Raw genomic sequence first — 26,476 nt, forward strand, 5'->3', positions numbered from 1 at the left:
AGCGCTTCTGATAGTTTTTAGGCCAGCACAAATGGCCACCACTAATTCACAATTCACAGAGTGAAAAGAGTTCCATTTTTTAATTATTGATGATTGTAGTTGACAGCTAAAACAAACACCAAATGGGATAGAAAGAATCAAAGTATTTTTACATGTTTAATTCATCTATATCATATACACACTTCCCATTTTAATTTAAATTGCTGAACTAAATTAACTTCTCCACTAAATTCAAATATATTGCGATGCACCTGTAAATACAGTACCTTTGTCACAATAAATGCATCATAACCGCTCATTTTTGTCTCCCAGTAGTGTACAAATTGTTGAGCCGAGACGAGCAGATCATCCTGGGTGTACTCCTCTCCTTCTTCTTGGCGCTGCTGCTGTTTGTCATTGTCTGCGTCTCCGTCAAGTGAGAAACAGAAACACGCAGCGCCGTTGTTAACATCTTCACAAAACACTCAAGGAAATAATCAACGCGCTCAGATGGTGGGCATGTAATGCAAGTCAAATTCATGAATACCAACGATGGAAGAGCATGTACTAGGATATATAGTATGGCGTTGAATGAGAGCAATCAACAATGTTTCCTTTTTCATTCCTGGAAAATTTGGCCATAAAAGGGAAAAGGAAGAGAATATTGTGAAATACGTTCAAGCATAATAAAGGGAGGAAGGACTAACAGTGAAAGAAAATGTTCTACAATAGCAGATTTAGTTATGGGCCTTGTAAATGCCTTTTAGAATTACACCTATAATATTGTGGTTCTTTATGTATAATGTGCACTCATGTATAATATGCACAACATTCGGAAAAACCTTTCTACCTATGTATAAACCAGTTTTCCAATAGATGATTTTGCTTCTAACCTTATGGTAGAAAAATAAAGAAAAAAGAAAGAGGTACAATTCTTCAAAGAAAACACAAAGGTCCTAGCGAAACACATTTACTTTTATTTTAATGAGATTCAAATTAACCTTTCAAGCATTTCAGAAATGCATTATCATTAAACAAAACATAACCATAAAGAAATTAATGGTTGTTTTCCAATCATCGGTCATATTACAAAAAGGAAAAAACAATATTAGACAAATTCTGCCAAGTTTGTCAGCTCAACTGTACATACAGTGTGTGCAGTCATACGTACCCGTGTCATATTGGAATGGACGTCTAGGCTACACATTTTTTACAACTTGTAGGTGGAGGTGGCATATTGGAATTAAAATGTACACCTTTCCCATTCCTTCAAGGTGGTGGCATCCATTTTTAAAATCTGAAAGATTTTTCCATTTTCCCCTATACAGTACCTATGTATAATGCACATTTTTTACTTTTGACAATTTTTTGGGGGGGTTGTGGCAATTGTGGCAATCCAGAACAAAATAGGACCAGTAATTACAGGACACTCAACTCCCCTTTCGAATCTCATTGAAATAAGCTTGCTCATCCCGCACCCATCGACTGCAGGGCTAACGGCGAATTTTGTTACCATGACTACCAAGGAGCTACTGTATTTCTTGGGCCCCAAGTCTAAAAAACTAAACTTGTGAGCCTTCATAAATACAGTAAAAGCCTGGATTACTTTTTTTTTTCACTTGTGAATGCAGCACTTCATTACCACACCGTTGAATTCCACTTGTCAATTAGTGTACACATCTGTGTGTGTGGTCCACCCATGTAGCAGACACATTTTCAAATACAAATACAAGGCCAACGTCACCCCACAACTCTGATTAGCTTTGTCGTTGACATGTTTGCTAGGGTCCACCACCGTAAGAAGGAAGGCGGAACATATTCCCCCCGAGAAGCGGAGATCATTGAGACCAAGTCCAAGATGGATCAGTTGATTGCCGTGGCAGACTTAGAGCTGAAGCAAGAAAAAGTCAACCGGTTGGTAGATTAAATCCGATGGCAATTTGAAGGCAAGTGCACGCTTGCTGTGACTTCATGACGGACGCTCCAGATGTACGACTTTAAATGTGAATTCAGAGTGAATCCAAAGTGTCTATGCTGCTGCTAACACGATCTACATTCCCATCAGCACGAAATCATTTTGTTGTTGCAGAGAACCGAGCAAAAATAGAAGCAATGTCTATGGCTTTGTTTTTTGTTTTTTTATTTGCTCCTTTTTTCTTTGGAGATGTGCTGTCTGCAACTTTCCAGCCATTGTCGAATAACAGTTTGGCTAAATTAGACACTTTTACTGTGTTTCTCCACCTCTAATTTAACACCTCTTTACATTGCGAAGAACAAACAAATTTCAAGTGACAGACTATATGAAGCCTTGTCGATGTTTAGTGACGTCGTTATTTCCAAAATAAAAAACATTTATAAAATTGGACTTTTAGAAGACTTACAGTGTGCAGGGTAACACAGAACATAATGAACCTCAGTGTATGAATCTCAGGACTGTTCTCAAACTGAAAAATGCATATGTCTAGTAAAGTGAGAAATGCAGGGAATGTGGAGCAGTCAGTGAAAGCAAACTGGATTCTCAACCAAAATAAAAGAAGCCAAAATAGTGAGGTTCGTGTCGCCTTCAGGCTGTCTTTTATTAAAAAAACAAGAGCTGCAGGAATATTATCAAAGTGAAACTTGCATTTTACTGTTTAATATGTCCAATTTTGCTGCTTTAGAGAATATGAGGCAGTGTCATAAAATATTTACAACACCAATCCCTAATATGCAGTTGGTACTACTTGTATATGCTCCTGGTGAAAGAGCGTCACTCCTTTTCACGCCATTCTTTTTGGGAAGCAAATATTTTAGCTCATTGCATATTGTTCTTTGCCTTAAGCGGCTTCTGTCTTTTTAAAATACGTGAGTTTTACTTGCGAGGGTTAGGAATCGGTTCAGGATCAGAATCAGAATCGGTTATAATAACTCAGGTATGTAAGTCACTAAAATAGCTTTGCTTTCACACAATTGCGCGCGGTTTGTAACACACTGCAGCTACACACGTAAAGATTTAAATACCTCAACTGTTACAGCACAGACACATAAAGATATCTCTATGTACGGTGGGGACTCGTCCCCCAAAGCAAATGCACAGCGTAATACCAAGACTAACCTGTGAGAGGCGCAATGCTGCCAGAAAATACAAAGAAGAAGTAGGAGTAATGTAGTAAAAGAAATACAAGAAGCTAGATAATTGTAGACATCACATGAGGAAACATAGTCTTTGTTTTTATTTTTTGCAAGAATTCATTGTATGGGCCCCCACTAGTCTAAAAATGATATTCCGTTTAATATACCAAAATTGCCAAAATTTTGGTCAAACTATCATCCTATCAACTCGTATCCATGCGACTTATCAGAGCTTACGCGGGGAGTCTGCTTCCTGTGTTCCTTGTTTCCAAGTGCGAGGCCAGTTGTGACGTGAATTTCGATCGACAACAGAGGGCGATATTGGCAAATATGGCGGCCCCCTAACATGGATGAAAACTTGATTATGTAATTAGTTTAACGCTTTTTTCAGAAATGCTATATTAACCAGAATAAGGTCTTGACATTTAATGGAGGCTCATACACTCTTGCAATATATATTGTTGTATCGTATTGTAAATATACATATATTAAGATATTGGGTTGCAATCCCCTTTAAACAGTTTAAAATTTAGGACTGATCCCTCTTAAAACACACCACAGGTATACTCTACACTACATGATATTTTCTCAGGTCAATCATTTACAGATGTACGTTCAACAATCAGGCCTGAACTCACTTTGATCGGAATTGAGGGAAAAGATTCATATTTGTCTCGATGATGGGAATGTGTGTACGCTGCCCCTCTCTCACTGAACGCTTTTCTCCCGCCAGGTATTCATCTTTCTTCCTCAGACGGAAGGATATATACGTAATCCAGTACGTGTTTCCAGATGCTGTCTTGGCTCTGACTCTCCCACAATCTCCAACCTGCTTGGGGGGGCTGAATAGTTTCAGTGTGTAAGCAGTGCTACCCGTTATCTAGTTCATGGGTTCAGAATGGCAAAGAAGTCCGACACATTGAACTTCTTGATACCCAGCATTCCACTTAAGCATGGGCAAACTGTTACTTGTATTTTAAATCATCATTTCCCATTGAAAATGCAGTTAATACCCATTAACAACACCCACAATTTAAAGGTGTACTGCAAACAAACATTATTTATTGTGTGCACTCCACATAATCTGCAAACACAGAAGATGAAAGCACATAAAATGACTGTACCTAATGTATTGACCAGTCTTGTTCTTCTTCTCTGGCCCAGTTTGGCACCTGGCAAACCAGTTTAATAGCTTGTTACTGCCACCAACTGATGTTGTCCTGCCACTGCAAGGAAACCAATGTGAATTGATGGTAGCTGGATGTTGTAAAATGTGCGGCCCCCATCTGGCGATGGTGGCCTGAAACCCATTTATATCTCAAATTTTGCATGAATCACTCTAATTTTTACAGTCACACAAATACACATAAACACAATTTCATCCCGTAAAATCAAAGAAATATTTCAAAATAGGGTTTCCAGCCTGGGATAGATTCATCGATAAGGCTTTGAATTTAGGGATTCGAAGTCCAGCTGTGGGTTTGTGCATGTGTTCACTTGGGATAGACATAAAAAGAGGTCCTTCCTTCCTTCCTTCCTTCCTTCATTTTTCCTGCCTTCATTGTTGCTGAGCCTGTCCTTCCTTTCTTCAGCCATTCTTTTCTTCGTGTATACCAACCTTCCTTCCTGGGTATATACATGCTTTTTTTTTACAGCATATACAGTATGTGTGTGTGTGTGTGTGTGTATATATATATATATATATATATAATTATTATTATTATTATATAGTCTCTAGTTGTTAAAGCACAGTTGTTTCTCTTAATGAGAAAATGAAATACCAGAAACACTTGTGAGTGTGCGAGTTCTTTATTTATTTTTTTGTATATTTATTGAATGTTATCTATTTTCATCCAGACTCCTCAGCTACAGGAAATCGCTCAAGTAAGTCATCTTGCATAAATAATGTATAAATGTGTATAAATAATGTGCTGGCATCCCTACGTGGTGTTCTTTTGTGCTCGCTGTATGTTCATGTTACACACTCGCCGGCCACATGCCACGTTGGTTCCACCATTGTAAATATCATAAATATTGTGCACCTATTTCTTTGCCCAGTGAGGTTGCCTCAAGTTAGGTATAGATGCATATAGATAACTAAAAATTCTACCATGGTCTAGCAACAAAGTATGTGTACTTTCCTTGCCAGCAGTGGCTATCACAGTACATTAATTGAATTCTTTTCAAGGCCCATCAACAAGAAGTGTTTCCTCCAGCACGTGGAGGATCTGTGCAGCAACGACAATGCGAAATTCAAGGAGGAGTTTTCCGTATGCAAATTTTTCCTGAAGGGGATTTGATCTGTACTCACAAAATCAGACTCTTTGTAACGTTTCTCCCCCTCAGGAGATCCCCAAACTGCTTCAGGACTTGGCCACCACAGATGCAGATCTTCTCTGGAACAAATCCAAAAACCGTTTCCCCAATATAAAACCCTGTGAGTACGCATCGAAAATACAACGCTTCCTCGGTTTTGTCAATATCAGTGTCAGCTTTACAGATGCCAGGTCTGTAGATATCACTCGTAAAGGTAATCACAGTGCCATCGAGTGACCTGATTTGTTGACACAAAACAAAAGCCACCACAAAGTTTCTTTGGTTTACAAAGGAGATTGATATTATGGGCCATAACTATAGAAACATTTCTTTCAGCATTTTAGGCCATAAGAGAGTAAAAGTGCTTCTATATGCGAATGTACCGTAATTCCCGGCCTACAGAGCGCACCTGGTTATAAGCCTCACCAAGTACATTTATAAAGGAAATACCATTTGGTACATACATATGCCGAACCTGTGTATTAGCCGCAAGCCCACATTGAAACCCACATTGAAACACGAAATATTTACAAAGAAAGACGGTATACAGAGAGTTTAACGCTAACGCAACAGGGCCAGTGTGACGGTCTGAGCACTCCCCCATGCAGAAAAATCTCCTTGTGATTTATGCGCATGCGTTACTGACAGGGGAACTCTGGGTACGTAGCAAACACTTACTTGGAAATCCCCCAGTCTCATAGTTCCCCTTCTTTTATATAGAGGCAGCTAACATACGTACGTTATAACCTAACCTTAAAACAAAAGTTGATTAAAAAAAAATATACACATACATGTATGCTCGCTGTGTTCGTCTTTTTGAGACGTCCATAGCGAACATGAACACTCACTATAAGTTGTCAAAGGGCACATGTTGAAGTATGGATGGGGATGTTACAGACTGGGCGGAAGTTTACAAAATATACGCGCATGCGCATTAACCACAAGAAAAATTTTCAGCACCGGGAGCGCTCAGACTGTCACACCGGTTAAAAAAAAACATACTGGTAAAATAAAAATCACTAAGACACGGCAGTAAGCGATAACGCAGTGATAACAGGACTGGTAAAAGTCACTCAACCTCCACATATATTCCACCGTTCTCACTCTTTTCCGCTCGAGTGCCTCCTTGCGGCCGTTAGAGAAAGTGCACAAATTCGCCGCGTCACCACATAAATCGCAGGGTTGAAAGCGTGTGAAAAGAGTTGCGGCTTATCGGCCGTAAATTACGGTACATAACATGTTCCTGATGTGCAGTCATGTAGGGTAATAGCATTTTTACACTATTCCCGAGGGACTAATAATTTGTAGTTGCTCTACAGTATACATTGAAAGTGGCCATGTTGTACCCAGATAATAACAACCGAGTTAAACTGCTGTCAGAACCGGGAACTTTGGGCTCAGATTACATCAATGCCAGCTTTGTCTCGGTGAGTGTTAATTCCCAAAAAGTGAACAAATGCATACTTTTTTTTTTTCAGTCAGTGTGAGTGAAACGCTTATGTCCCGTATGTGCGTCTGTGTCTCAAAGGGTTATCTGTGCCCAAATGAGTTCATTGCCACCCAGGGTCCTCTGCCCAACACGGTGGCTGACTTTTGGAAGATGATCTGGGAAACGGGCACCCGCACCGTCGCCATGCTCACGCAGTGCCACGAAAAAGGCAGAGTGCGTTTATTCCTTTACTTTCAGAGTCTTCATCGCAAATACTGCACCTCTCCATTTTATTTCACGCACTTCCTGTGTACCGTTCTAGATTCGCTGTCACCAATACTGGCCAGAGGACAACAAGCCCATGTCGGTGTTTGGTGACATCCTCATTTCAAAAGTATCTGAAGAAATCCTTCCTGACTGGACTGTCAGAACACTTAAAGTGGAAAAGGTAACACTAAACAAAACTAATTTCATGGAGCTCCCTTATTATTTGATGTCTTAAAGTGGGCACGCCCCTCCATCAAATGTGAAATAAGAAAAAAAAAAAACCACTGATGAAGTCCCGCCTTTATGATCTTAATGAGTTTGTGTGAGGTTTAATTAGTGGTGGCCAGTGGTGGCTTTCTGCAAGCACCATTCATTTGCAGTCTGGACTCAGAGCGGTCAAAATCTCCTGCTTTCAGAACTTACAGAAATTTCCTTTAACATTTTTTTTAAAAGAAGTATCTTCAGTTGTCGCTATTCTATTTTCTAAAAAATATTCACTGGAAGTGTTGGAAAAGTCGTCAGCAGGGATTTGCCCGTACTTTGTTGGAACACCCAAGCTCCTTTAAACAAAACTTTACCTTTGCCTAAAGTACTACTTTGTTATAGATTATAGCCTGTTCCATATTATGTACCGTAATAATAATAATAATAATGTAACCTACACAGTGCACCTATTGATAAGCCTCACCCACTACATTTATAAAGGAAATACCATTTGGTACATACATAGGCCGCAGCCGTGGCAAAGTCGCAAGTGCCCACATTGAAACTTGAGATATTTACAAAGATGGTACACAGAGAGTTTAACACTAGCGCCAACGCGCTAACGTTAGCTAACGGAAGCTCATAACAGCCAGACGTTGAAGTTTGGTAAACCTCAGCGTGACCGACGGTTTACTTTCTTTTTTTAAATACGCATTGGAGTCATTTCAAAAACTCTGTCAAGAGAGAAGTTTACCGAAGTTTAACAAGTGGCCGAAACACGCTTTGTGTACTCGGCAGCAGACTTGCTGTCTTTTTTTTTTTTCAATCATAGTTAATAATGCGAGTTTGTGTACAACCAGGGGTCATTTATTTGAATATTGGTATTTATATTGAAAAAATAATTGAGTGGCTCCATCACTATGTGGGATTTATTCTTCATTGAGAACAGATCCAACAACGAAGTATTTGTATCCGTCCGGACTTTTCTACACTTTCAAACTATTCTGTGTAAATCTCGACGACTGACTCACCAGATCCATGTGTAGATCAAGTTGTCCAAGACAAGAGGAAGCTGGTTAATAGTCCAATTTCTTATCGGCAAAAACATCGACTTCAGCATTAAATATGGGTCCTCTATACCAAGTGTCTCTCATTTTACCACGTCCCTTCGTTTGTTATCACCTTCATAAAGCTTAATGGTATGGGACAAAACTCTGGATGTCGTGCTATAAGACGTATTTTGGGGGCGTCTCCAACTGACTTAGCATTGAAGAATGGTTTGTTTGAGCGACACTTCCGGCCAGTGACGTGATTTGATGACGTAGGTGCACGAGCTCTATATTCCACCGGCCTCACTCTTACCTTTACCGCTCGAGTGCCCCTTTGCGGCCGTTAGAAAAAAATGCACAAATTAGCCGCATCACTGCATAAGGCGTGTGAAAAAAGGCCGGAAATTGCGATACAAATTTGGGTCATGTCCCCAATTTAGGAAGTACTTTATTCCTCTGTACTGGATTACATTCACAAGCACAAAGAAGAGCGAAACATTGTGAAGCGTAGTTCAAATGCAACCTCCCCTTAACATTTCTCTCCGCAGCACGGACAATACATTTTGGTCCACCACTTCAACTACACGTCGTGGCCCGACCACGGGGTCCCGGAATGCTGCAGGACCCTCATCAAGTTTGTCCGGGCGGTCCGAGCGCACCAGCACGACGACGCCACCATAGCGGTCCACTGCAGGTATCTGTATGTCCCCAAATGGAGTTTTATACAAAAGAGGAAATAATGATTTGATCTCTTGCTGGATTTGTTAGTTTATCAACTACAAATTCAACACATACTTAGTGTCGTGATTGTGTGTCTGCGGCCTCAGCGCCGGGGTGGGCCGAACGGGCGTGTTCATCGCTCTGGACCATCTCATTCAGCACGTCAGAGATCACGACTTTGTGGACGTTTACGGGCTTGTGGCTGAGCTGCGCAGCGAGAGGATGTGCATGGTGCAGAATCTGGTAAGCACACACACACACACACACACACACACACACACACACACACAATTTATTTTCATCCTGCAATTGAAATGAACAACCTCCAGTGAAGCAACACGCACAAAAATAATGCCCCTTGCAGAATATCCTCTTAAGTTGTGTTCCGTTGCATTTCAGCATGGGCAAATGTCTGTGTAGTTGTCCTACTTTACTCTTTTCATGCCCCCCCCCCCCTCCCTCTGTGATCCCGTTCCCTGTGAGGCATTAATAGAAAATTCTTTTCTTTTTTTTTTTGACTGAGATGATCTGGTAGTGGATTAAACGTGTATTGTGAGTAGGATTCCCCCATCCTCACAAAGCATCCTAAAATCACCCAGCTTGCTCATTCCTTAATAATCACTTGTGTGCCTCACTGTGTGTGTTTGCGTGTGTTCATATGTGTGTGTTCCTGTGCTCGGATTGAATGTCTACACCGTTTTTATTATCACAGCTCATTATGTGTTTGTTTGTTTGTTTGTTTGTTTTAATACAACATAAGATCCATATTTGTTGCTTAGTATCTCTTTTACTCTAATCTATAAAACCATTAAGCCTCTTTTTGTCTATTTATTACACCAACAATGGCCGTTGGTCACTGTCACCTGCCGCAATAAAATCAAATAATAATAAGAATTTCACGTCACGTTTTAAAGTGATGGCATGAGATACGACTGTCTCAACTTAGCCATCCTTAAATGATGGAAAAAGTTAAATGTACATACAATATAATTGAGTCAGTTTAGCCTAGCAGTACATAGCATACACACAGTACCAACATAACAGGAGAGCGAATATAATTTATTAAAATATTCACTGAAATTAGGCCTTTTAAAAAAATATTTCCATAACCTTTTGTGGCCATCCATCCATAAGAGTAGAAACACAATAAGAAACGTGAATTTTGTGCACTACCGTACTATATTAATATCTATCCAACATCATCAATCATAAGTAAGCGTTATTTTCTTTACAAAGGCAATTTTTTTTCATACCGCTGCAGCACTTTTATTGTCTCTCATCATATTGTGCAGGGGTTGTTAATAAAGTGAACATTGAATGTATGTGTTGGGCATACTCCATAGTGGGAAGATGGATTAGGTAGACGGTACTTATTGTCACTTCTAGCTGCATATATGCTGCATTTTAGTGTTATCAGCATGTTTTTGCCAGTATTTTTTGTTCGTTTCAGCAACTTGGCCGTGTGTACGCGTGTGCTTTCTTGTGTGTGTCAGGCCCAGTACGTCTTCTTGCACCAGAGTACACTGGAACTACTGAACAACAAAGGCAACAGTCAGTCAATCTGGTTTGTCAGCTACTCTGCTCTGGAGAAGATGGACTCGCTGGATGCAATGGAAGGTAAACAAATGACGCACACAATCGGACTGTCTTCCCCTATTTTATTTATTAAGACAAGGCACACGTTTTATATTTGAAAATCTCATCCCACACCGCTAAATAGAAATGTCACAAAAAAAGTAAATACCCTGTAGTTTCCCAGTCACAAATTATGAATTTGCTTTTCTTTTTTTGGGGGGATCTATCCTCATCTATTTGCTGAAAAACGTTTTGTGGTTTTCTGCTCATTCCTGTAACATCCCATGAGATGGCGCCAAAGCTCTGCCTGATTGGAAAGTAGTAATTGGCGTTGAGGAATTATTTTGAGGTGAAAGTTAGTGAGATATGAACATTTTTATCAAAAAAAAAAAAAAACACAAAAGTTGGGACATTGTGTAATATGCAAATAAAAACAGAATACACTATTCAAGCTATACAAAGTTGAATACACGACAAAGACATATTTCGCATTGAAAGTGCTCAACATTTTTGTTTTATTTATATTTGTTTGTTTTTTGGAAGGATCTCACGACTGATCCCTATTGCTGGCTCACCTCCAATTTCAACTTCTCTGTCGCACCTACATCACGCCTCACCAATGTTCCGCTGCCCTCATACATGTCCTGTACTATTCTGACATATTTCTCCATCACCAGACTTACACATGCAGTACCACAGTTCCTCTCTTGTTACTGTGTCGTAGACTTTCTGTAGATCCACAAAAACACAATGTACTGCAGTTCCTTCAGGCATTCCCTGTACTTTTCCACAAGCATCCTCAAGGCAAATAATGCATCTGTGGTACTCCTTCTAGGCATGAAACCTTACCGTTGCTCTCAGATACTGACTTCTGTCCTGAGTCCTGCCTCCATTAGTCTTTCCTGTGGCACCACAACTTTATTCCTCTGTAGTTTCCACAGCTCAACACATCACCTTTGTTATTACAAATGGGGCACAAGCACACTTTTCCAGCAAACCTCACAGCCACCTCTCCTAGGTGTTTCCATTCCTCTGGAGGAATGCCATCAGGACCAGCAGCCTTTCCATTTTTCATCCTCGTTAGTGCTTTTCTACCTTCCCCCTGACTAGTCAATGCCACTTCCTGATCTACCAAACTTGCCGCATTTTCTCATTTTCCTGCGCTGGTGAGAGGACTTTGATAATCTGGGCCACAGCCGATATGATATGGAATCCTTTGGATGAACAAGCATGTTTGTTTGGCAAAGTTTTAAGGCAGCTGCCCTTCCTGATCCAACCCACTGCGTTTATCTGTGTCACGAGCAACCGGTGTGGGGGAGGACCCAAACGCAGGACTCCGAGACAAAGGCATAATGCCCAGTGGGTTTTATTTCAGAATCAGTGTCCGCACCCGGTGACCCGATGCAAACTCAATGAACTGGCAAATGCCCGTGACGAAAACTCCAACATAAACACCTCCCAAAGCGGTGACCAGCCCACGCCCCTCCTGACAGTGCTCCAGCCCCACTCATGACAATCTGGGTTTCGGACCGGCCCACAGTTTGCACTGGTTTGGGCCGCCCATCGGACTACATTGAAGATCAGACTACATTTGATAACCAATTTATACAAAAATTTAAGTTCACATACCTTTTCTTCCAACTGTAGCTAGACAAACTAAGCAGGGCTCGTACGGGTCAGGGAATTTCGGGAATATCATGGGAAGAAACGATGCCTTTTCCAGGTCTTGGAAGGTCCAGTAAATAAAACATGTCATGGGATTTTATTGTTGCAGCTCAAAAATATTTTTCATCATGTTTTTTAATTGAAACAATAAACCTGTCAAGCGAAGACCGATAACTCTTGCACATTTCCGCTCTGAGAAATTTCTCGAACTGATGCCATTTTGTTCAGTTCATCCAAGCGTGGAGGGAGTGCGCACCTGAGCTCGAGGAAACAAACAAAGCTTCCAGTTACGGATATCCTGGGAAAGTGCAGATTTAACGACGCGTGGTGAGAAAATGAGTTATTAGAAGGTGCGTTGCGAAGTCATATGAAGTCGTCTAAACACATCACACCAATGTCAAGGAAACTGAAAGGATAAGACGGAGAATTTGACAATTTCCAACGTCTTCCGTGGGAGGGCTGACTCCGGAGAAAATTAATTTGCCGTGCCGGCCGGCGCTACTGCAACTGTCCCCAGTCGGCTGAAAACTTCTAAACTAAACAAAAAAAGAGCAGCTAGAGGCCATGAAGAACAGTTAGCCACTTCCTGATGCAGCCAAAACAGGTTATTTTATTTTATTATTTTATTTCCTACGAATTTTTTTCAAAAACAAAAAAAAAAACCATTTGTGAAATTAACAAACGTCTTCCCACATATTTGAGAACATAAACTTCTCAGCATACATATACTGCAGTCTTCCTTAGTGATATTGGATAAACGCCACTGAGTTTCATTAAAAAAGAATGACTTCCTCACAAGCGTCAATAAAATAGTTTGGGTAGCTATGATTTTGCGTTACAGCAAACAAATACTTTTGTATTTTTGGCCTTATTCAAAATCATACTTTGTGGTGAAGGTGTTAGCCTTTCAGCCATTGGCCACACGAAGAGTGAGTTCAAACCCGTTCTCTGACCAGTAGTCTATGAAATGTCAATTTTTATATTACATGTAATTATAGTTTATATTTTTAATAACCATAAATTTCACAGTCATTATGATGCGCCTACTACAATGGTCAGCTTTGGCACTTATTATATAAGTGGAAACACAATCATAAAGCTGAAATATTGCTGTCTACCACAATCAGTCAATCCAATATTAGTCAAGGAATTTTGTATTGGGTGCCTGAAAAGTCATGGAAAATTCATGGAATCTTGATCCACTGGAAGTGTACGAGCCCTGAACTAAGGCACATTATTTGCGGTAAAAAAAATCTGAATTTTCTGAGAAATGAAAGTTCTTTGCATACCCACCTGATGATCTTTCATGGCACACGGGTCGGGAATCGTTGAACTTGAGACGCAACTTGATCCATCACGCCTCTCCCTGCACATGTTTTTTTTCAGGTGACGTTGAACTGGAATGGGAAGAGACGACAATGTAGATGGAGACCTTTGCCAGAAGATGTTTGTTCTTTTTTCTTTTGAGCATTCGAAGTAAAAGGAGAAGGATGAAGAGGATGAGAATGCGTCTTTGGAACATTTCTCTCTCCAAGGACCTTCTTGTTATCACCGTGGGGATATAAATGGGAGCATTCAGAGCGTCCTATCACATTTTTGCACACTTTGAGTCCACTGCGTATTGTCATGACTGCATCATACTAAACGCTGTTGTGTTTTTGTAAGATAATTTATTCAGCCATACGTCCTTTATTTTCTATTCTTTTATGATGTCTTTGTCCATTCTGCTGTGGACATAGAGGAGTTGACGGCGTTCCAATTTTGGGTTTGGATCCATTTCTCAAGAGTAAAAGCTGCTTGGATTTGGAATTCTTGCATTGTTGTTCTTTTCCTGCCTTAATACTTGAGCGACGCTCATCGACTCTTACGTGGAATGAATCCATCTTGACTTTGCCCGGTCATGGTGTAAAATTTAGTAAGTGTGTGTTTGGGTAACTTTTAAAAGAAGTATTTGGACTATGAAGTACTTTTTATGATGTTGCCTTTGTACACAAAAGTAGAAATAGTGGGACTTCCGTTTTCTTGATTAGTTTGTTTTTGAAAGTCTGCCCAAGAGCAATATTTTGCATAGCAACTAACATAACTCCGATTAATCCCTCACAGATACCCAGAAATTGTGATAAATTTAAGTAGTAATAAAAATGGCACACACATTTTTTTATATGACAACAAAGCAGATGTACGAAAGCAGAGAAAATTGATTGAATTGATTCACCAACTTCTTGATTTCAATTTCAGTTGTTTATTTTCAGCACCCCTCTAAAAATGTGCAAAAATTATTCAGTTGTGTTGTATAAATACATATATCTTCGATAAGTGTTGGTCATAATTCTTTTGCAAGACAAAAACCTGGCATTTGAACGGGGGGGTGTGTGTACATTTTATGCCCAGTGCAGCGTCGTTCCTCTTTTTACAGTATTGTGCTGTTTAACAAGTGCAAACCATTTCGTGGAGCTGAATTTTACAAAAACTATTTTATATAGAATATCCTATATTATTATAGTGAGGTCTTATTCTGTTCATGCTTTGATTTATTAAATAAATCAGAAGTTTCTCGCAAATTACACGGCACTTGTCATTTTATTCACCCTGAGTACTTGCTCTTCCTCAAGTAATTATTTGGAGGATTACTTTTTGCTTTGACTTGAGTCCATCCATCCATTTTCTTTGCCACCTATCCTCACGAGGGTCACGGGGAGTGCCAGAGCCTATCCCAGCTGTCAGCGGGCAGGAGGCGGGGTACACCCTGAACTGGTTGCCAGCCAATCGCAGGGCACATAGAGACAAACAGCCACACTCACAATCACACCGAGGGGCAATTTACAGTCTTGCGTGTTTTTGGGAGGTGGGAGGAAACCGGAGTGCCTCGAGAGAACCCACGCAGGCACGGGGAGAACATGCAAACTCCACACATTGTTCTAAAGTAACAGTACTCTTACTTGAGTATGGTAGTTGTCTACTTTATCCACCTGAATATGTGCAAAGAATATTCGGAAGATCCCAGCCAATCAATCACCTGACTTGAATCCGATGGGAAATCTTTGGGAAGAACCGAAACTCACGGCGCCTTCAACATTTCAAGACTGCTTGTGTGGAGGAACCGGCCAAAAATAGCACCCTATGTCTCCTTTAATTAAAAATTACAAAAGATTTTAACCCCCAAAAATGGGAGGTAGTCCACATAAAATGTCTGCCATCGTTAAATGCTAAAATGCAAAAAGTTTTTTGCATTCATTTCAAAGCATTTGCTGTGTTGTATAAGGCCAAATGACAGTCCTATACCGAAGCAGATTATTGTTTCTATTTCCTCATCCACATTCGTCACGCTCAATATTGCATCCCAGTGCCGTAATGACGAGTTCAGCGCCTGTGTGCCGAAGCCACAGGAAAAGCATTACGGGCGGATTTTGCCAGAAGCTTCCCGCGCTCCGTCCTTCATCCACCTGCAGACAAATCTTCCATTAGAGCCGCTCGAGTCGATATCAACAGCACACAGAGACGCCGAGAGTAAAAACTACTTTATTCTTTCATTCAATCCAAACAAACAAAGAAAAAAAAATTAGAAATAATCTTTTGAGTTTTTTTTTTTTTCCTAATAAACATGTCGATCTTTACGAAATCTCCTATTGTTTTCTTTTAGCAAGAGCGTGAGGGTGCAAATATTTATGACAGTGTGAATGCGTGAGGCTGCTCCATCCCCGTGGCAACCGCAGAGAAGGAGGAATGGAGGAAAACTCAGCACACGGAGCAAGACTTCCAAAACTAGAAAATGCAACTTTCTCTAGAAGTTGAGTGTGAACGCTGAAGAGCTGCCACCGAACACAAAATACATTTACAAGAATGTCGGAAAATGGAACCTTTGGAGAAATTAAAATACATTTGTTTAACGAAGAAATTGTTTTAATGGGGCGGCACAGTGGAGGATCAGCTGGTAAAGCGTTGGCCTCACAGTTCTGAAGTCCCGGGTTCAATCCCGGACCCGCCTGTGTGGAGTTTGCACGTTCTCCCCGTGCCTGGGTGGGTTTCCTCCCACATCCCAAAAACATGCAACATTAATTGGACACTCTAAATTGTCCCTAGGTGTGATTGTGAGTGCAACTCTTGTCTGTCTCCATGTGCCCTGCGATTGGCTGGGATAGGCTCCAGCACTCCCCGTGACCCTCGTGAGGATAAGCGGTGAAGAAAGTAGATGGATGGATGGATGGTTTCAATGGTTGAGAAATGGGGAAGGATTAAGAAAATCTGTGAGAGCGATCATTAATTCCGGAATTTTCTCGAGTAAAATGGCGCTGATGACGCCTGCTCGGAGGAGACGGGAAACGTCTTCCAAGACCAGATCAAGACCAAAGTCCAGTTGGGATTGCTTCAGCGCCCTGAGAATGAAATGATCGGAATTAATGAGGATGGTCACAAGCCTGTGGAAGGATTGGAAATGTTGTCAAAAGTGTTTGTTCATTTAAATGAGGACACATAATTCTGGGGGGTTGAAAAACATGTTCCTGAAAATGTTGGCAAAGGAATAATGAATAATGAGGAAAATATGGCCTGATGACGGCTGGGATTGGCTCCAGCACACCAGCGACCCTCGTGAGGATAAGTGGCTCAGAAAATGGATGGATGGATGGATATAGAACAGAGAATGTGGGGAACTGCCATGGAAAACATGTGACTCTGGAGAAAAATGGAAATATTTTGGAATGTTGAAACGGCGTCCTGAAAGATCGGAACATTTTGGTGCTGGAAAAGGTTTGAATCGATGAAATAATGAGGAAGGGTTGAAAAAATACATATGTTTGGGACTGTTGACAACAAAAATTTGGAATTCTGTGGCAAAAGTGGGAAATGTTTGGAATGTAAACAAACACGTCCTCGGCCTTTGGACGTTGAAATGCCGAAGGGTTAGAGAATGTGCCAAATGAGCTTGAAATTTTCCCCTGAAATTGTTTGAATTCTGTGGGGAACGTGAATACCGGTAGACGAATTTATACATGGCGTCTTTGCTCTTCAGCGTTCACGCGTTAAATAAATACCATATAGAAAATCACATCAATGGACACGACGATTATGATGCCAAAACAGACCGGAGCCGCTCCGTTTTTGATGCTTAACATGCTGAAGGGCGGTCGTCAAGTCAGTAGTGGTGGTGGTGGTGGTGGGGGGGGGGGGTAATCCAAGAGCCAAAGCAGGTATAAGACAAGCTTTTCTGAAAATGGATTTTGTCCCGATTTGGCTTTTGTATGTGAGTGTGCATTTATATATTTTACCCAAACAGCTTAGCCCTTTGCAAACTCCTCATTATTACAATACTACAGTAACGAAAGTGGCAATAATAAGAATAATAACAACGTGTTGCCATGGTAACCCATCTAAAGTCGATAAAACCTCGTCGCTTTCCTGCTCGGCTACAGGACTTGGTGAGGACGCCGACCCTCCCCCGCCCGATATTAAGATGCCAATAATAATGATAATAATAACTAGCTCTGTTTGTCGCTCTCTTTTAAACTATAGACTCTTCTCTGTACAAATTCGGCAGACGGAGACACGCACACACTGACGCGAGATCACGTTCTCAGAATAGAATCTATATATTTACAATATATATTTCATATATTCTGTGGTGCAAAAAAAAAAAAAAAAAAAAAGGTAGGAGACGTGCTCGGTGCGTCTCTGCCATACAAAGCGGCGCCGACCAAATAAACATTTCAACTTCATCCCAACCATCTCGCTGCTGCTGCTTTTCCATAATTTCCTGATTGACCTTTTATTTTTTTTTTCACTGTGCCAGAAAGTAAAAAGTGCAAAAAGCTTTCATAAGGACACCAATGTCCACCCCCCTCCCCGCCATATTTTCCCCTTCTCCTCAACTAAAGCTATAAGTGAGAGCTTCCCGGCTGATAAATGGTCTTCAACAACAACAATATTCACAGTGGAGGAAGCCATTAGGAGAGATTGTACAGGAAGAAGAGGGGGGGGGGGTCATGACGAATGACCACCACGGTCCCAGTTCTGAGGAAGGACGGGAATGGAAGTAAGACAAGAGAGGTGCAGGCCTTTCCTGCTACAAATGTATTACGGCCACACTGGGAAGGGAAGAAAAGAAGAAAAAAAATGTATGGGATCATCTTGAACTCAAATGAGAAAAAAAAAAAGTCCAGAACGGTAAAAATAAAACGGAAAAAGTCCTCATTTGGATTGGATTGAAAAAAAAAAAGGGGGTCTAAGATGAATGTAATTATGTAATTATTATTAATGTAATGTAATTAATGAATGTAGTTTTTACTAGAAAAAAAAAGGTTGGTGAATACAGTATGTCTTAGTTTGATGCAAATTATGACATAATGTCATGGGAATACTGTGGGAACTTTACTGGAAAATAAATAATTTCACAAGAAAAAAGCCAATCAGAATTTTATGAAAAGGATATGGTAAACTTACAAGGAAAATAATTTTTATTAGGATTAAAATTTTAACAATTTTATGGGAATATATGCTTAGTATTACATAAAAACCTTTACAGTAAGGCCACAATATTTTGAGGAAAATTACTCATTTTACAAGAATAAATATTCTGTACTACTTTCAGTAAAGTACTACTAAAGTACATCAGGTCTTTATTATAGTATGAGGGCATAATAATCTAAATTGTATGCAAAATTGAGTGAATATTATGACACTGGTAATTTCATAGGGGAAATCGGAATTACTAGAAGAATCGTCTTTATATAAAAAAGTCGGACTTTGTCGTGAAAATTAGAACTTTGTTCTCAAAACAATTTGGTAACAATCCCACTTTTGTTATAATAGGACTTTTATTTTGAAACTTGACTTTTTTTTTTGGGGGGGGGGGGTATGATCGACTATTTCTTCCCAGCGTGGCCCTAACACTTAGTGAGGCAAGACAAAAACTGGACTTCGTTTTTGTGACGTGATCTGCTCCCCCGAACCATTGGGGAAAGCCGATGACGTGGAACTGTACATCATGGAGGGCAGACACACACTTTTATGTACTTATGTATTGCTCTCTCTCTCTCTCTCTCTTATTGCTCTCTCTCTCTCTCTCTCTCTCTCTCTCTCTCTCTCTCTCTCTCTCTCTCTCTCTCTCTCTCTCTCTCTCTCTCTCTCTCTCTCTCTCTCTGCATCGATAAGCAGCTTTCTTCCTCTTTTCAACTCTGAAAAGCTAAACTTGTTGTGCCAAGATGATTTTTTTAAGGGTCCTGCTTTTTTTTTTTTCAGTAGCATCCTCTGTTTTCACACAGGGGTGAGCAAAGTAAGGTCCGTGGGCCAGATACGGTCCGCTAGGTTCTTAAATAGGGTCCACCGAGCCTTTATATTAAGCCCTGTGACATTTGTTGCATTCATGTAGTTATTTTTCCAAGGATTTTGGTATGGAAATCTATTGACTCGTGATTATTATTATTTTTATTCATATACTTTCATTGAGATATTTCTCTCCTAAAACTGATAAAATGATAATTTAAAATATAACAAAATTAGAATTAAAATTTAGAACTTAGCATAACTAATTATTTTACTGCTAAAATTCATAATTTACAAATAAATAAATACAAAAATATAAGGAAAATAAAAAATGCATTTTTATTCAATTACTTAATTGAAGTGAAAGTAATTGTTTTAAATTATCATAAATATAATAAATTATTTTCCATTTAAATAAAATAGCAAAATAGTTAAGGCTTTTGATTCAATTATTCTAAATATTTTGTAAATTAAATCAGATTCAAATATATAAAAATTTGTAATGATCAAAAAATGTAAATTCGTGAAATAAAACTAAATGCTTTTCTCGGTCAATTCTAATTCAATTAATTAATAATACGATTCAAAATGAGCATGAATAATGTTATCATTGAAATATATTCATATAAAGTATGAGTATTAGTAAAACATATATGCATATAAATATATAATTAAGCCATTCATAAATTATCATTAAATAATTTAAAAATATTGAAAAGCTGAAAAATGAGTACGACTCATTATTTTCATTATTAAAAATAAAAAATATTCCTTTCTTCAGATACACATTTTAACTTTTTTTTTTTTTTTTTGTACCTCGTCTACGAATGAGCGGGCCTGATCCGTTGTTATTAAATTTACAGACATTGCCATTCAGGGTCGTACTTTGCCCACCCCTGCTTAGCATGAATCTCGGTGCCACGAAGATGGCGAAACGTGGGACCAGCTGGCCAATTGTCGGTTGGCTTTACAAAATGGTGACCCAACAATTCCATGTTGTTGCTGTTTCCGCGAGGGTCATAGTGGCAGCTTTTTTGGGGTGGAGGGTGGGGGGGGGTGCCGGGTTCAATTCAAACAACACTGCGGGAGCCGCTGGAGTTGCGTCTGCGAGTGAGCGGCATGGTGTGGTGTAGCGGCATGGGCGAGTCCGGCGGGCAGAACTGGTGCGGGTGGTTGTAAGGGGGCGGGGGCGGCGGCAGAGGGGGCTGGGGGCCGTCGCCCTGGACGTGGACCGGCGTGGACATGGCCGATCGCAGGAGCTGGTGGGCGGCCGGGCCCTGACTGAGGAAGGCCTCCATACGGCCCCGCCCGCTCTGGTCCACTACGATGACTTTGACGATCTGCTGACACTGGATGAGCGTCTCCGGGCGGAGTTCCCCGGCCGGGGCGGGGCCGAGCAAGGCGGGCGGCGCGGTCAGGGCCAGGGGGGGCGTCGACTCAACGCCGGGCGGACTCAGTTGGTAGGTCTGCAGCCTGTTGTGAATTGACACCTAGTTTAGGAACAGCCAGAGAACGCACGGGGAGTTACCAGCCTGAACGCAGCCTTACGCAGCCCTCTGGTGTGACACGCACTGGGAGGGGGGCGCATGCAAGCATGCACGGAAGTGGCGTGCAAGAGTGAGCGTGTGCGACACACACACGGACACACGCTTTCTCCTCTCAACACTCACATGTATCGTTTTTTATATTACAACGACTAACTCCAAAAAGTTCAGATGCCGTGTTAAGTCACCACCCAACCCAAAAAATGTAATACACTATAGATAATAAATAGTCAATGTCAATCTTTTTTCCCATTACAAAAAACATCAGTACAGCGGTACCGTGACCTACAAGTGCCCCACGAGTTGCCCCTTGCTTGATTTCTTTTCTTTTTTCATCATTCATTCATAGCGTTCAGGCACCGTCTCTACATTCTTTAAAGGGGAAATCCAGTGCTTTGCATGAATGATGTATCCAATAGGTCATGTAATATGTACTCTATTTTGACAATGTGATGTTAAATCCTCAGTTTTTTATTATTAAGATTTTTTATCGACAATTACGAATTTTTAGGGCCGCTGCCGTTTTCGCAAGTCACATGACTTACGTGCGCGGATGTGATGTGTAAGGTGCCGCACCAAAGGCTTGATTACATTGTGCCCAGCAGCGCTGATTGGGAATGACGCGGAGTCTGACGAGTGAGATAAAGGCCTCCGCTGAGCTTCGGCGTCCAAGCTTCGGCTAACGGCCTCCGCCGGACGCCGAAGGTCGGCTCGCGGCCCGCCACCGGAGCTCGCTCGTCAGGCTCCGCGTCATTCCTGTCTGAAGAACCATCCGCATCTGCCGGCACGGAGCTCCGGGGGCCTTTGTTTACACACTTAACGTCCCGCGCGTAGGTCTCCGAGGAGTCAGACTCTGGCGTCATTCCACCCGAAGAACCATCTGAATATTCAATATTATTTACAGCCGCAGGTATTCCTCCGTCTTCCCGATCAACCGATACTGCTATTGCTTCATCAGATGAGGATAAATCCGAGAAATCGGTACTGGGCATGTTGTAATCGAGCCTTTGGTGCGGCACCTTACACGTCACGTCTGCGCACGTAAGTCATGTGACTTGCGAAAATGGCAGCGCTCCTGAAAATTCATAATTGTCGATAAAAATGTTCTCAAAACACTATTAAATGAGAGAGGATTTAACATCACGTTGTCAAAATAGAGTACATATTACATGAACTATCGGATACATTGTTCATGCAAACCACTGGATTTCCCCTTTAAATAGTGGAGGACGACTTCATTGTTTACTGTAAAAACATTTGACACTACATCAAAAGTTCTGGGAAAAGAGGGGACCTGGGAGATCGTTCTGCAGGTGGGTGAGGGCGGGGTGTGGTGGGTGTGGGGGTATTTGGTAGAAGATCAAGGGATAAAGTGACACCGAGGGCGTGGTGCCTCCCTAACACACTGACTTGACATCTCTCGAGAGGACTGGCCAAAGGCGGGAGAGACACACACACACGCGGTGAAAAGGGAGAAGGAAACAGCAACACACTCGCAGACACACAAGCTGGCTTATGTTTGCCTTGTTGGGGCTTAGCAGCAGCTGATGGAGAATGGATGTTTTCTACAAAGCGAGAGTGGCGGCTGATCCACTCCAAGGCCTCTAGGCAGCCTTTGTATCCTCGGTGATGAGCCCCGGGCAGAGCTTTTCGCTTTTTTTTTTTTTTTTTTAGATATATTTTTGTTATTATTGTTGAAGCTAAGCACGACTTTCTCCTTTCCGAGTCGCACACCCAAACACGGAGAAGCCGACAAGACTGACGGAGATGAAGGAGCGCAGGCTTACCTGGGCGGTTTTTGGCACTCACCTCCACTGCGTTGTTGTTGCCGCTTTTATCGTACACGTCCTGTTGACCTGAAGGCGCGAGACAGCAACAGGCGCACTTCAGAATATTAAAAGTGCTGGAGACAAGGGCGCATTGTGCAGACCGCCGCCATTTGTTACTCTTTCAGTGGAAGGAGTGAGTACAGTCCGTCGGCTATAATGGCGATGAGTGGATCTCCCGGATTACACTCCATTGTACACTGTTATGTCAGATTATACTGGATTGCGGTTCATTGTTTGAATTATTTTTTTACACCGTAGGGGAAAGTCTGAATTTAGAGTTGCCGCGTAGTGCCGCAACATGCACATACTGAAATGCTTGCAACATAATACATGAAGAAGAAGTTCCTACAGAGCCCCTAAAGGGACATTGAAAAAAAAAAACTAACTTGTTTCTCATTGTAATGAGTAACTAGTCCATTGCATGCGTGCATTTCTAGGCAACAATGACAATGCAGGAGTTAGTTGGGTTCTATTTTCATCCAGGATTTTATTATAGAGACATTGCTGCTTTACTCGCAAGTCGTCGGCATTATGTTTTGTCTGACAGACATTTAAAAAGAATTTTGAAGTCTTTGGGTCTGGTTCGGCGCAAAGAATACAACACTTTGGATCGTGTAGTTCATTTTATCCAGACGTGCTCAAAGCCAGTTGTGGTTTAGAGGCTACCTGAACGCAGGAAGCTACCGCTAGCAGGTAAATAAGGTACGACCCATAGGTAGCCATTTTTCGACACTTTCTCATTGTAACGAGTAAGTTACTCATTACAATGAGAAACTTACTCATTATACAATGAGTAAGTTACTCACTGTAATGCGTAAGCTACTCATTACAATGAGAAACCAGTCTGTTGTTTTTTTTTTTTCCATTTAGGGGCTCTGTAAGTTCCCAACAATAACTAAACCTTTTTATGGTCTGTTTGTATGTTTTAGTGCGGCGTGTACAATCCTATATGTTAAACGAACAGTTTTGTAAAGGTTCACAATGACTGTTAGTCCATTTATTGCATTTGCATCATATGTTAGCATCAAGCTATCAGAGGTCATTATTTATTATTTAACAAATTTTACAAGTTGAGAGATAGAAAAATGTTGCCTGGAGGATTCACCAAAACGAACAAACTTCCCTTGGCACAGGTAGAAAGTTTATTCCGACGCTTGAATTTAACACTTTACATTTGTTTCTATGATTTGTGACTGCGCCCCAAGTAGTACTGAGAGTACGCATAACCTTGACAGCTAACAGCTACAAATACCGCTGACATCTACTCTAATTAAATTAAAATATTCCCATCTTTCGGTGCTTCTAATCAGCACTAAGTAGGGGAGTTGTCACTTTGAGGGTTTTTTTTTTTAGTCTGTGAGTGCAAGAAAGCTTCAGCAGTTTGAGGGATATCCGAAAATGCTTATTTGCTTTCCCCCAGCGAGCAAGATAAGAAGATTTACCACAACGTGCGTTAGAGCTTAACTTTGTTTGCAAAAGAAAGAAATACACTCCATATATAACAAACAAAGATTGACGCTGAGTGAATACTTAGCAAATTTTAGCCAGTGTTTAGCTTTGGAGCGGCACAAATTTGCCCAAAAAAGTAACTCAACTAAAAATGTGTTTGCTCAATTTTGCCGCAGTCCGATGTCACGTTTAGGCCCATTGACGCAATAACACCACCTTATGAGTTCCTGTGCCTGTGACTCGGCAGCTGACTGAAGCTCTGAATCACTTGTATTGAAAATGGACTTGAGTGAGCACCTGAGGGGGATCCGTGTCCTGTGTGCGCATCCACTTGGCCGCCATTCGTATGTATGCTGTGATGCTGGATGCCTTGCTGCCTCTCCAGTTCCCCTAAAAAAAATACGAGAAAAACAAACACAAGTGTGAAAGATATAAACAGTACTGCACAAACACCAGTGCTTAGTCGTCGCACATCTCCAATCGTGGGAAGTAACGGAGTAACTAGAACGTCCTTGCTGGCTATACTTAATAATTTGAATACAAAATTCTCTATCTAGTCTGCAGAAAAACCTATACGGGACCTCTTTTCTAGTTCAGTCCCAATTATCTTGTCAGAATTTAACACACAGCGAGTCCGTGTCCAGTGATAATTTCTTTCTTCTCTGTACAAGCGCGATGAAATTTTTTTTAATAATAATCATATGAATAATGCACACCACTTATATAGCAATTTTCGAGCACTCAAAGGTGCATTTTTTGTGTTTTTTTTTTATTTTCTATTTTACATAGCTGCACTGAAAGGAGATGCTTGAATCTAATTCTACATCTATCTATCTATCTATACAATTGCACACATTATTCATTCGCTCCAGAGTGACACCCTTGCGGTGCTCGTCTACTTGTGAAGCCACACGTGGCCTGGAGCAGTTTGACGGAAGGGTGGCTGCCATTCTGCACCTACGGCCCCTCCAGCCGCCACCAAACGTCAAACCAGATTCCTTCATAGGCATGCGGGGGAAGTGTCATGCTCCTGGTTTCCTGCCCAGGCTGGCGTGGCCAGCCAATCACATGCACCGTGTTACAGTTGATGACGCCCAGTATAGATAGGACGTGGGGGACGACTTGTCCTTCGCTAGATCGTCGTCCTCGATGCCTCGTTCCCGCACTCCTGTTTGCCTGACTTCTGCTCTCCGTGCACCGACCCACGTCTGTCCACTGACCACCCTCGTAAGCCTGCCGTACTATTACTTCTGATTGTTGGGACTGTCTGCCTGATCTCAGACCTTGGACCGAATAAAGGTTTCCTCTGTACTGTCTGCTGTCTCTGGAGTCGTGCATTTGGGTCCACCCTCGAGCCCCGTTTCGTGACAGGAAGTTTCCTGCGCAGGGACACGAACCGACGACTTAATCTCTACACCAGCCTATGTACTTTTGACATTTTATTTAAATGAAGGAATTGAGTATTCGTACACAAGTGTCTGTAATTTTACGTACAGTGTCATGAAAATATACAGTATTCCCCACCCCACCCCCCCACCCCCAAAAAAAACTGTATATACATATCACATAAAGATGACCCAAGTAACCATAAAATGTTTCGTTAATTAAGGAGGGGAAATATTGAAAGTTTCCTGGCCCTGTGTGGAAAAAGTAATTTGGGTTTCGGGGGCAGCTATATACTTTTTTTGTCTGTTCATTTAGGTTATCTTTGATATTATTTTTTTGGTGATCATAAACAAAGTGGGGAACCTATGCAAAAAAAAAAAAAAAAAAAAACCATCTGAATTTGTGAAGGTGTCAAGTACAGAGTGTGAGTAATGCCAAGCCTTACACTGGATGTGTATGTGCTCCATCTCGTTGACCTCCGAAATGGCCTCCCGCAACTCCTCCGCGAATTTCCGCAGCTCCTCCCCACTTGGTGAGCAAAAGCTCACCAGCTGCTTCTTCTCGGAGGTGAAGGGGCTCATCATGGTGACGCCGTGGGCGTAGTCTGGTGACAAACGCAAACACACATCAGATCCCTTCATGGATTGCATAAACTAAACCGCAGGAATCCACGAAAAATGGCCGACACTCACTAAC

The 26,476-nt window shown here is 41.3% G+C and overlaps 2 protein-coding genes across 4 annotated transcripts in view; one reads left to right on the forward strand and one right to left on the reverse strand.

The window, feature by feature from the left end:
• ptprq (protein tyrosine phosphatase receptor type Q) overlaps positions 1–13,834 on the forward strand; it is a 43,248-nt gene extending 29,414 nt beyond the window's left edge. The window contains exons 34-46 of the mRNA XM_061821997.1: positions 316–415; positions 1,765–1,893; positions 3,824–3,868; positions 4,948–4,974; positions 5,279–5,360; positions 5,437–5,527; positions 6,757–6,833; positions 6,935–7,069; positions 7,158–7,283; positions 8,904–9,049; positions 9,183–9,318; positions 10,569–10,692; positions 13,702–13,834. Of these exons, the coding sequence (XP_061677981.1) occupies positions 316–415; positions 1,765–1,893; positions 3,824–3,868; positions 4,948–4,974; positions 5,279–5,360; positions 5,437–5,527; positions 6,757–6,833; positions 6,935–7,069; positions 7,158–7,283; positions 8,904–9,049; positions 9,183–9,318; positions 10,569–10,692; positions 13,702–13,739 (1,256 nt within the window). The 3' untranslated portion in view covers positions 13,740–13,834. The remainder of the gene's footprint in view (positions 1–315; positions 416–1,764; positions 1,894–3,823; positions 3,869–4,947; positions 4,975–5,278; positions 5,361–5,436; positions 5,528–6,756; positions 6,834–6,934; positions 7,070–7,157; positions 7,284–8,903; positions 9,050–9,182; positions 9,319–10,568; positions 10,693–13,701) is intronic.
• A 6,304-nt stretch (positions 13,835–20,138) lies between these two features.
• Positions 20,139–26,476, reverse strand: part of iqsec3b (IQ motif and Sec7 domain ArfGEF 3b) — a 60,675-nt gene continuing 54,337 nt past the window's right edge. For 2 of the 3 annotated variants that reach the window (XM_061821998.1, XM_061821999.1), the window contains 4 exons: positions 26,226–26,384; positions 24,692–24,784; positions 22,926–22,972; positions 20,139–21,062 (listed from right to left, as the gene is read on the reverse strand). In XM_061821998.1, coding sequence (XP_061677982.1) covers positions 20,643–21,062; positions 22,926–22,972; positions 24,692–24,784; positions 26,226–26,384 — 719 coding nt within the window. In that variant the 3' untranslated portion in view covers positions 20,139–20,642. The remainder of the gene's footprint in view (positions 21,063–22,925; positions 22,973–24,691; positions 24,785–26,225; positions 26,385–26,476) is intronic. The other variant, XM_061822000.1, reaches the window with a different exon arrangement.

Source organism: Syngnathoides biaculeatus, chromosome 6 (assembly GCF_019802595.1).
Source record: "Syngnathoides biaculeatus isolate LvHL_M chromosome 6, ASM1980259v1, whole genome shotgun sequence".
NCBI classification, from domain to species: domain Eukaryota; kingdom Metazoa; phylum Chordata; class Actinopteri; order Syngnathiformes; family Syngnathidae; genus Syngnathoides; species Syngnathoides biaculeatus.